Here is a 12,019-nt window from a genome sequence, read left to right on the forward strand (position 1 = left end):
GCGTTTATTTCGGTTGTTGATGCCTTTCAGGCACTTAGCCTTTGTTTTATCTGTATATTCGTGATTCAAGTTTTGGTTAGGTATTTGAAAGCTTGATTGACACCCAGCAGAGGGTTTCAAGATTGTGCTGACTAGGTATTTTGTAATTTTGGCTATTAAATGTTACACAGAGTGAACTACAAGGAAAAACTAAATCCCGTTCATTGGAGTAAAACAAACAAACAGAAACTCAGAGAAGAAAGCAGGAAAAAACTCAGGGAAGCAAGACTTCTTATTTATTACTTATTTTTGAAATATATTGAGACAGCACAGGAATGCAGGATTTGTTAAAAATTTGAAAGAGCACAACTAGTCAGTTCTGCTGAACTGCTTAACATTTAGAGTTTTAAATGATCATAGAATCATTTTTCAAGTTGGAAAAGACTCTTATGATCATCAGTCCAGCCACAACCTAGCCTTACTACACTAACACTGACAACCCTTTGCTAAATCAAGTCCCTGAGATTACGACATAGAGATGGTTTTTAAACACATTCAGGGATGGTGACTCAACCGCCTCCCTGAGAAGCTTGTTCCAGTGCATAACAATCCTTTCTGTAATGAAGTTTTTCCTGATATCCAACCTAAACCCTGCCACAATTTGTGGCCATTTCCCCTCGTATTGTCACCTGTCTCCAGTGGGAAGAGACCAACCTCGCTCTCACTGCAATTGCCTTTCAGTTATCTGAAGATCTAAGTTAATCTAAAATAACCAGAGATACTATAGTTAAATATATTCTAAATTACTACTACTACTAATACCACTACTACTACTACTACTACTACTATTATTATTATTATTATTATTATTATTATTATTATTATTATTATTTTGTCTGAAAAATATTTCGAACTGCTGATTCTACAAAAAAGTAAGCACTAAACTTTTTCTTTGAGGCTGTGGAAGTACATCTCAGATCTTTCAGCTGCTATACTTATCTTTCTGACAGTATAAATTTACAACTGGCTGACTTCAGGAAAAAGAGAGAAATTCAGAACAAATCCAGCATCTTTTGAGAATTTTAAGATGATGTCACCAAATAAGAGATTTTTTTTATTTATCTTTCAATTCGAAAAACAGGAAGAGGAGAGCAAATTACTTGTCCTCTCCAAAGACTAATGATTTTGTATTTAAAATTGCTACTGGAATACATAGCTCTGTGTTTCTGAGAGCTCTGAAATACTCTTTGCACCTATTTTTATATGAATATGAATTTTTCTTCTTATTCCAGTTATGCATTTGAACAAAGATTTAGGGTTACATTGTGACACAATACTGTAATCTCACACACTCAGAAGATTAATCAGGGTTTTTTTGTTCTTCCACTTCTAACAGAATTACAGCTGAAGTTGTGAAAATTTTCAGCATACTATGAAAATCTCCTACATCTAAATAAGAATTCTGTTTGGAAAATATGTACATTTTTTAAAAATGAGGGAATTTCTTAAAGGCAAAATAATCTAATTGGAATATTTTAAATAATAGCTTTCTGACTTAGTTGTTATTTCATGTATTTGTATCTGAAGATTACCTTTATAAAGTCTTCTTTCTTTGTATTATTTTATAGTTAGCACTTCAAAACAGAAAAAGCAATTGCATATAGCTTATAGTAAAAGCAAACACTGAAACAAAATTCGAATCACATTTTACTGCAAATAAATCTGTTCTGTTTCATTTATTATAACCTCAATGAAATTTCAGAATTGGAAATGCAAATATATGTACTATCAAATTTCCTGCAAAGAACCCTCCCAATTTCGTGATCTACAATCTCAAAAGCTATACCTGACAAATACAAAATTTGATTATTATCACATGATACATTTTTAGACACATATATTGCAGATATTAATTGTTTACCCTCTGTTTTTTAAGAATATATTATATTCAGTCAACCTGATAGTACATGTAAATGATGTTACTAAAGATGTTACTTGTTAATAAATCTACATGGCTGTTATTAAGAAATTTCTAGTCCCTTTTATTAATATACATTGCTTAGGCAATATTTAGTAACAAAACAGGGGTGACAATCTGTACTAATAAGTATGAAGATGCTACATTTCTGTAAATATTCTCTTCTCATAGTTTTACATGAACAAAGACTAGCTTTCAAATATGTCCTAATGTAAAAAACTGGGAATATTAGTACATGACTACAATACAAAGCTAAGAGATGCTGTTGAAACATCAGAAACACATCAATTTTTTTACAGCCCTTTTTGCTGGAAGCCTTTTAAAGAGCTGCCTGATGAATTATTTATAAACTGTCATCAGATTTTCTTCTTCCTGTGAAGGCTTGCAAATACAAACACTGACATTGGACATCTATGCTATTATGCAAATTTGACTTTTCTGGAAATAATTTGCAATCTTTCTTTGGCCTGCTGAGCCAACAGTCATGTGATAATGAGTGCAGTTAATATGTTTGCAAGCTTTTTAACATTGTTAGCATAATAGAGGTGTTATCTAACAGTGAGATTTAATAAACAGTGTAAAGTAAAGCTGAAACTGCTATTAATTTGAGTTTATTCCTGCGGCCTTCTGCTGATTTTTTTGTTGTTTTGTTTGGGCAAAACAACAGCAAGAAGAATTGTTTCTGTAGAAAACTATAGTGTAACACTGCTGGACATTTTCTCATGCCCTGACATTAACGTGTTGCAACTTTTAACCTTCTTCCCTCTGATTTGAGGTGATTTGTCTTTATGCTTCACATATTTTAGACATTTCCTGTGCTGTGTATTTTTTCTATTACCTGTCTTGCTTGACAACTCTTAAATCTTAATCTACAGGACTTTAAAATTGAGGAAACGTGCAGTTTTGTCACTTTACTATAAAAAACACTGGCAAATGCATCATACAGAGAAGTAATACACAAGGGGAAATACTCTTTACCAAATACGCAATTTTCCCAAGTGACCAAGTCACTAACATGATTTTTGCTGTCTCGTATATATGCTCTGAGTACATAAATTCTGAATCTGCAGCATGTGATTTAACAGCTGACTTTGGGTAATTTGATAAACACTGCGTAATTTTTCTATTCACTTGTTCAACGTGCATCACAGATGTATTACTCTGAGCTCTTGTTAGTAGGATAAGTCCATTTCTGCATTTTCTATAATTCCTCTGATTTGATTCCTGGTAGTTTCATGATGTAAAATTGATCTTCTTAGTATCAATATAATTAGTTTTTTGGAGTAATGTTACCTCCTTCTTCACAGATCATTTTAAAATAAAATATATAAATTGAATTATTAGTATAAATGATTCTAATATAGTGACTGGCAAAGGAGGGACTGTGAGTTCTGCTCTCTACTAAACAAGGAAGTGCCTGTGACAATTGTTTGCTACCTCATAATGAGGTATTAAAATGAGAATTTCCTTGCCAGGTAAAGGTGATAACTTTTTTTATTATTATTGCTCTTTAAAGTTTTTACATTTGAAAAATAATTTTCCTCCTCTTAGAATTTTGAAAAATTGGATTAAAAAAAAAAAAAAAAAAAAGTGGGAAGAATAGTATATAAGCCTGGGAATTGATATTTTCACACATATCTTTTAGATGGGTTGCCGCTGAGCTGGTGGATCGGAAGGACCAATGAAATACAGACTTACTGGGGAGGTTCTTTGCCTGCTGTTCAGAAATGCGCTTGTGGCTTGGAAGGGAGATGCATTGATTCCCAGCATTATTGCAACTGCAATGCCGACAGAAATGAATGGTGATTTTTTCAATTGCTGTTTATTCATAACACTTTGTCCTGGAATGCAAATAAAGAAACACAGGCCTTTGCAGATTCTGAACACCAAGACCATTGTAAACATAAATTAACATAGTGTCATCTGTTTCTTTAAGATAACACTGTTAGACGATTACAAATAATATGTTTTATTTTCAGTTATTTTTAGTTCTTTCAATTTATATTCTGAATTAGGTTAAGATTTATTTTAACAAGAGTTCTTCTGATTTTCAAGTAAACTTATATTTTAAGGTGTTGGCTCTTGTCTGTACAACTACAGTCATTTGTTTATAGAATACTGGAAACAGTTAAAGCTGATAGGTTCTGGGGGGGGAAAAAGCTAGAAATTCTAGGGAATGTTAAACACCATTTTTAACAATTTTTACAGTTCAAACTTCATCCTTTTAATTTTTTTTTTTTAATTAATCTTGGACACTCTAATTATCAGCAGAACTTATATATTCAAATTATTCTAAGAAAATTTAAGTATTTCCAAGACATAGATTTTCTACTGAAAGAGGATCTGAACTAGCTTTCTCAGAAAAAAAAAAAAAAAAAAAAAGAAAAAAGAAAAAAAAACATTAAAAGCAGACTGGGACTTTTAATAAACTTCATTTAATAAACTTTTAAGTTTTCAAACTCTTGAAACAAATTTTATTATTCAATTTAATTATTTTATTTTGTTTAAAGCTATAATTACACTTATTTTGGTAGTGATACATGCTTAGTATTACGTGTGAGTCCCCAGTGATTACTGGTTTGAATCGGTTGCTTCAATGCTTCAGAGATCAAGAAAAGTAATTACAGCTGTCATCGAGATGTTTTTCGAGCACAAAGAATTGTAGTTACAATTTCTGCTTAGTTGTTTTTTACTTGGAGCATAGTTTTAATGAAGGAGAAACTTTAAATTGCTTCAAGAAATTTTCAATTCTAATTTGCAGTATCTCACTATGTCAAAAATTAGCATAAGTATTGCTTTCAAACGTTAGCATTTCTCATTAAAAAAAAAAGTACGCAGAAAAAAACTAGCATTTTTTACACTACGCTGCAAAACAGATGAACAAAGAAGTTATTTTGAGAAAGATTATGATGATTGCAAAGGGAAAAGAAAAAAAAAAACACAAAATAACAGAATCACAGAATTGTAGGGGCTGGAAGGGACCTCCAGAGATCGAGTCCAGCCCCCTTGCAAAGCAGGCCCCCTGCAGCAAGCTGCACAGGTAGGTGTCTAGGTCCAAAGAATCCACAGCCACTCTGGGCAGCCTGTTCCAGTGCTTCATCATCCTTACTGCGAAGAAGTTCCTCTGCGTAATTGTATAGAACTTCCTACGCTCCAGTTTATGGACCTGCCCCCACAGTCCACTGAAAAGAGGTTGGCCTTGTCTCCCTGACTCTCATACTAAAGGTGCTTGTAAATATTGATCATATACTCTCTAAGTCTTCTTTTCTCGTGGCTGAACAGACCCAGGTCACACAACTTTTACTCATAAGGAAGATGTGTCAGGTTCTTTATCATCTTTGTGGCTGTCTGCTGGATTCTCTCCAGGAGATTCTTGTCTTTCTTGTACTGGGGAGCCCAGAACTGGGTGAAATATTCCAGGTGAGTCCCGACCAGGGCAGAGAAGAGGGGGAGGATCAACTCCCTTGACCTACTCGCCATGCTTCTTTTTATGCACCCCAGGATGCCATTGGCTTTCTTGGACACAAGCTGGCTCATGGCCAATCTGTCATCCACCAGGACCCTGCTGGTTCTTCCCCACAGACCTTCTCTCCAGCAGGTCATGCCTTAACCTGTACTGATGGTTATTCCTTCCCAGGTGCAAGACTCCGCACTTGCTTTGGTTAAACCTCATCTGGATTACTGTTGTCCAGCTCTCCAGTCTGTCCAGGTCTTACTGAATGGCAGCATAGCCTTCCGGTGTGTCAGCCTCTCCTCCCAGCCTTGTATCATCAGTGTATTTATTGAGGGTGGACCCTATCTCCACATTAAGGTCACCCATGACCAAGACCAGACCCAACATCGATCCCTTGGGAACACTGCTAGTCACAGGTCTCCAACAAGACTCTGTACCACCGTTTACAACCCTCTGAGCTCAGCCAGTCAGCTAGTTCTTAACACACTTCACCATCCACTCAACTATCCCACACTTCCTCAGCTAAATAACCGATTTCATTGAGCCTAAGGAGGGAATCTCTTTCCATTCTCTTGGTTAATTTTGTTGATTAACCCCTAACCAGTGTGATTTCCAGATGAACTATCGTCTCTCAATTCATTCACTTGTCTCTGACTTTACCTTGACTATTGAAGGATGATTCAGGTAGAAATTGATCTAATGGACAAACTGAACTTTCTAGAATACTCCCGAGCATTCTAGAGATTGAGCGTTTCCATGAGATCTTGAGAAGAAATCTTTGAGCCAGTACTGGAGTTTTCTGAAATTTACTAAAGCCTACTAGGTCGGTTCTGACACTAAATTAACAAAAAACATTAAATAAGGAGTTCTGTCTGAAATTAGCAGTAGGAGGCGTGGGCTCAGGTCACTGGGATTCTTATTTCTTTTTCTGTATTTTACTTATTTGAAGTAGATAATTCTTTTCCTGTACACTCACTGTGACTTCATGTTTCTCTATTTGATTTTTTTTTTCAGAAATGAAAAAACAAACAAACAAAAACATGTTAAACTTGCTGGAAAGTTATGCCAAGACATTTAACTTTCTTTATCCTTCAGAATTTAGAAATTTAATTATATATTTTTCTTCAACAATATGTCCGTAATATTGAAACATTTGTCAGAATCACAGAGATACTTGAAAGAGCTTTCATTTTGCCTTTTCAGGACTAGTGATACTGGATTGCTTTCCTACAAGGAGCATCTACCAGTAACTGAAATTGTGATCACAGACGCTGACAGACCAAATTCTGAAGCAGCTTTCAGATTGGGGCCTTTACTTTGTCGTGGTGACAGTAAGTAACAATTACAGAGTTTTTTCTTAATAACAACAGACCTTGTCTATAATAAGTTTTGAGAATCATCTATTAAACAGCCTAGGCCATGACTTTGTAAAAGTTCTATCCAATCTTTCAGTAATTGAAAGGGAAAAAAACAAAGCAAAGCAGCCAATTCAAATCAAAAGTAGAATTATAAAGAACTATTTTTTGAGGATACATAATGAAGATCAGCATAGTGCATAGTTAGTATAGTATACATTATATGGCATTTATTACCATACGTATAGTATATTTCTACTACTTCTAATCAAAACTTAGAAGAGGAAAAACATCATACTAAAGATCTCAAACAAAGCATTGAATTGGTATATAGTAAGGGGTTAAAATCTTCATTAATCCTTATTTATTTGTCTGAAATTCTTCACAGTGCTTCATAAATTACTTTTTTTTTTTTTTTTTTTTTTTTTTTTGTTATGTGATATTCTTTCATCATCTTTTGTGGTTATTTTTGTTCTATGGTTGCTTTTATTTTCTCCTTTGCCAAATTTATTTAACTTTTCTGATTAAAAATAAGTGAACATCAGTAAAAAATACTGATCTGTACTTTTAAACTTACTCAGGAGACTACATGTATTAGCAAATTATTATTACATGTATCAACAAATTAGTTTGCATTTATTTCAATATAGGATCATCTTTAATTTCATTCCTCTGACTTGTGAGTGTAATTAGGAAGACTTGTCCTGAAGAAGTGCATTCTTATTTTCTTGTGAACCTTTATGAGACATGGGAAAAAAACAAAACAAAACTGTTAGGTGTTTTGTTTTCTACGGCATACGTTTTTGAACTTCTAACTCATATCATAGAACTATGAAATCATGGGGTTAGGAGAAAGAATCTTGGGATAATTCAGATCGGAATAAGATGTGTACTGTGTTCAGTTTGGGGCACCTCAGTACAGGAAGGACACCAAGGTGCTGGAGCAGGTCCAAAGGACAACAGGACATGTAAAGAGCTTGGAGAGTATCCCCTATGAGGAGCAACTGAAGGACCCGGGGCTGTTAAGTTTGGGGAAGAGAAGGCTGAGGGAAGGCCCTATTGCTCTTTTCAAATATATGAAAGGTAATTATAGCAAGAGCGGGGTTGGTCTCTTCTTAATTGTGACAGGTGATAGGACAAGGGGAAATAGCCTCAAGTTGTGCCAGGGGAGGTGTAGGTTGAATTCAGGAAAAACTTTCTTAGAGAAGGGGTTGTTAAGAACTGGAATAGGCTCCCTTGAGAGGGGGTTGAGTCATCACTCCTGAATGTGTTTAAAAAAGTGAATCACATTCCTGAATGTGTTTGGATGTGTTCAGGGACATAGCAGACAGTTCTTAGAGTTAGGGTAGTATTGTTAGGTTGTGTTTGGACTTGATCTTTAAGGTCTTTTCAACCTAAGCAATTCTATGATTCTATGTTAAAAAGCACCAACCCCAAGACATTGCTTGTCACCATCTTCCATCTAGACATAGTGCCATTCGTCACAATCCTTTGTCTATGGCCTTCCAACCAATTCTTTATCCACCAAGCAGTCCACCCCCCAAATCCGTATCTTTCCAATTTAGAGATAATGCTGTGGTAGGGGACTGTGTCAAAGGTCTTGCACAAGTCCAGGTAGATGACACTGGTCACTTCCTTTTGCCCACTGAAGTCCATCTCAGAAAGCCTCCAGAAGGCTTTCCCTTGGCTGTCTCAGATCATCTGCTTGTGACTTTACACATCCTCTTGGAGGATCTGTTCCATGATATTCCCAGGCTCACCAGCCTGATCTCCAGGATCTGGAGAACTCTCCAGATCCTCCTTCCCCCCTTTCTTGTAAATGGGAATGATGTTTCCTTTTTCTCCCCAGGCACTTTGCCCAACAGCCATGACTTTTGAAATACAATGGAGGTCATCTTAGCAACCACATCAACCAGTTATTTAGGACCATGGGATGCATGTCATCTGCCCCCATAGACTTGTATACATTCAGTCTCACAAGGCAGTCTCAGACTTGCTCTGCCCTTATGGTGGGGGAGGTGGGAGAAATTACTCCCCCAGTGGTCACCTAGAGACTCAGGGATATGAGCTTCAGGGGTGTGAGAAATACAAGACTCCTGACTGCTGGGGAAGAATGAGGCAAAAATCTCATTCAGTACCTCAACCTTCTCCATATCTGTTGTATCCAGTTCTCCTTTCTCATTTACCATAGGAGGAACACTCTCTTTGGCCTTCCTCTTCTGGCCAACATGCCTATAGAATCTTATCTTGTTGTTTTTACATTCCCCCATGTATGGGAACTGCTGAGTCACAGCCTGAACCTCTGATTGATCACCTGAGGCAAGCCATGAGTCAGCCAGAGGAGCAGAGGTGAAGGCAATTCACCTGTGCTGCCGGAAGAGGTGGAGCCAGTCTCCACCCCTCATAGACCTATTTAAGAGCTGGCTACCAGTGTGGAAGGATCTCGTCTGGAGATCTCTCCTTCTGGTGTTTTGTGGTGAGCCCAACTAAGGGTAAGCCTTCCATTTATTCTCTTTTGTTATCATAATCTACTTCACCTAACTCTCTTGTTTATTCTGTGATTATAACATCTTAATATCCATTGATTATACACCCCATCAGGTTCTGTTCCATCTGTGCTTTGGTTTTCCTAATTCCCTCTCTGCAAGTCTGGACAGCATCTCTGTGACACTCCTTTGTACAGATGGTACAATCCTTTCTTTTCCCTCTTAGTCTTACAAGAATGTCCTTGTCAAACCATCCTGTCTCCCCTGCCCAATTCCTTATTTTGAGGGACAGAGAGCTGTTGGACTCTCAGAAAGGCATCCTTAAGGTGTATCTAGCTTCCTTCTACTCCCTTGTCTCTAAGGACAGCTTCCAAGCTGAAGTTTGCTCTCCCGAAGTTTTGGGTCCTGACCTCACTTTTTGCCAGACCCACATTCATCAAGATCACAAACTCAACCAGGGCATGGTTGCTGCAGCGTAGGCTGCCTCCAGTCTTAATGCCTTTAATGATCTTCTCTGCATGGCTGAACAGATGCAGCAGACCAAACTCTGGTCGGTCTATCCAACACTTGAACCAAAAAGTTATCATCCTTTGACTCCAGTAATTGACTATATCACTTACAGCTTGCCATGCAGTTTTCCCTGTGGATATTCAGGTGATTTAAATCCCCCATCATCCTGAGTACCTGAGAACATGTTGCCTTTTGCAGCTGAAGGAAGAGGGTCTCACCTTAATCGGGTGGCCTCTAATATATCCCTACCAGAAGGTGCCCTTTATTAATCCTATCCCTTATTCTAACCCACAGGTTTTCAGTCCACTCCTCACCATTTTTCTGAGGGAGCTCCTCACTGTCTATTCACGCTTTAAGAACAGTTCCCTCACCCCTCCTATCTAGTCTGTCCCTTCTAAAAAGGCAATATCCCTCTACAGTGTAATCGTTATGAGAGTCACTTCTCCACATTTGTGTGATAGCAAACAGATTGTAATTTTAGAAGCACACCACAGTTTCCAGCTCCTCTTGCTGCCATGCTGTGTGCATTGTTGTGAAAACAATTCAGCTGGGCTTTCTGAGACATTACCTTTCCAGAGCAGCCCTCCCTCAAACCTCTGGTAGGAATCTGAAATTTTTCCTCACTGTTTCCTGGAGGGACATTAGAAGGTTTCAGGCAAGGTGTTGATAACATGAACTCCTCTGAGGAGTCCCCACAAGGTCCTACAAGAGAATTCTGTGTCCCCTTACCTTATCCAACCTAGTTTAAAGCCATCTCAATGAGTTCTGACAGCTCATGGGCCAAGATCCATTTCCCTTTTAGAGACAGATGACATGTGTTTGCAGCCATTAGGCCAAGTGCCAAGTAAATCACCCCATGATCAAAGAATCCAAAGCTCCTGTAGTATGAAAGGGAATTATTCCATCTGTCAACCTCCTACTCACACACCCAAACACTCCTTAATCTCTCCATCTCCTCCTTGAGGTCTATTACCATATTGAGCAGATATTCCAGCTTCTCACACCTCATGCAGGTGGAATTCCTGCTGCCCTTGTCCTGTAGCTGCAGGCTCAGGGACTCCCTGTAGCTGAAGACATGTACAGCCACGTTCTTGGCCTTCTGTATGGGTTGCCACAGTCTTTCTGAGGCAAGCTTGTTGCCTGATGGAGACCCATCCAACCTGACCTTTAGCACCTCTAGCGATGAGGAATCCACTTCTCTGAGCAGCCAGTGCCAGTGTCTCACCACCCTGTAAGTAAAGAATTTTGTCCTAATATCGGTATCATTCCTCTTTTAGTTTAAAACCATTCTCCCTTTTCCTATCACTATTAGACCTTGTAAAATGTTGGTCTACCTTCTGCATATAAGCTCCCTTTAATTTCTGGAAGAATACAGTGAGATCGGCCCATTCTCTTCTCTTCTGTAAGCTGAATAAGCCTAGCTTCCTTAGCCTTTCTTCATAGGATAAGTGCTCCAGCCTTCTGATCATCTTCATGGCTCTCCTCTGGATCTAGTCCCACAGCCAGAGATCCCAGCCTGGATGCAGTACTCCAGATGAACCCCAGAGGGGCAGAACAGAGGGGGACTATCACCTCCCTCACTCTGCTCACCACTCTACTTTTGATGGAGCCCAGGATAAAGTAGGCTTACTGGGCTGCAAGGGCACACCATTGGCTTGCATCAAGATTTTAATCCACCAGAACCTGCAAGTCCTTCTTCACAAGACTGCTTTCTAGGAATTCTTCTCTCAGTTTGTACATAAAGCTGGGATTGCCCTGACCAAGGTTCAGCGCCTCGCACTTGTCATTGTTGAACCTCAGTAGGTTCTTGTGGGCCAGTTTCTCACTCCTGTCCAGATCCCTTTGAATGGCATCCCTTCCTGTTTTTGTATCAATTGCACCACTCCACTTAGTGTCATTAGCAAACTTGCTGAGCATGTACTCAATCCCACTATCCAGATCATTGCTAAAAATTTCAAAGAATATCGGTCCCAAGGCAGAGCAACACTACTCATCACTTTTGTCCTCCTGGATACAGATCATTTAACCACAACATTTAACGCTCTGGTAGACCATTTAATCAATTAATGGTGACCATTTAGTCAATTTCTTGTCCACTGAATAGTCCACCCATCCAATCTGTATATTTCTAATTTAAAGACAACAATATGATGTGAGGCCTTGCAGAATTTCAGGTAGATTTCATCAGTTGTTCTTTCTTTTAGAAAGTGAAAAGGGGAAAGGTACAGGTGAAGCAGAGGGGGAAGGGGAAGGGGAA

At 38.1% G+C, this 12,019-nt stretch overlaps 1 protein-coding gene across 1 annotated transcript in view; it reads left to right on the forward strand.

Moving 5' to 3' along the window:
- Nucleotides 1-12,019, forward strand: part of CNTNAP4 (contactin associated protein family member 4) — a gene marked incomplete at both ends in the record, with an annotated part of 193,079 nt that overhangs the window by 156,343 nt on the left and 24,717 nt on the right. Inside the window, 2 exons of the mRNA XM_079548789.1 lie at nt 3,603-3,759; nt 6,615-6,742. Of these exons, the coding sequence (XP_079404915.1) occupies nt 3,603-3,759; nt 6,615-6,742 (285 nt within the window). The remainder of the gene's footprint in view (nt 1-3,602; nt 3,760-6,614; nt 6,743-12,019) is intronic.

The sequence above is a fragment of the Tetrao urogallus genome (assembly GCF_951394365.1).
Source record: "Tetrao urogallus genome assembly, chromosome: Z".
Taxonomy (NCBI): domain Eukaryota; kingdom Metazoa; phylum Chordata; class Aves; order Galliformes; family Phasianidae; genus Tetrao; species Tetrao urogallus.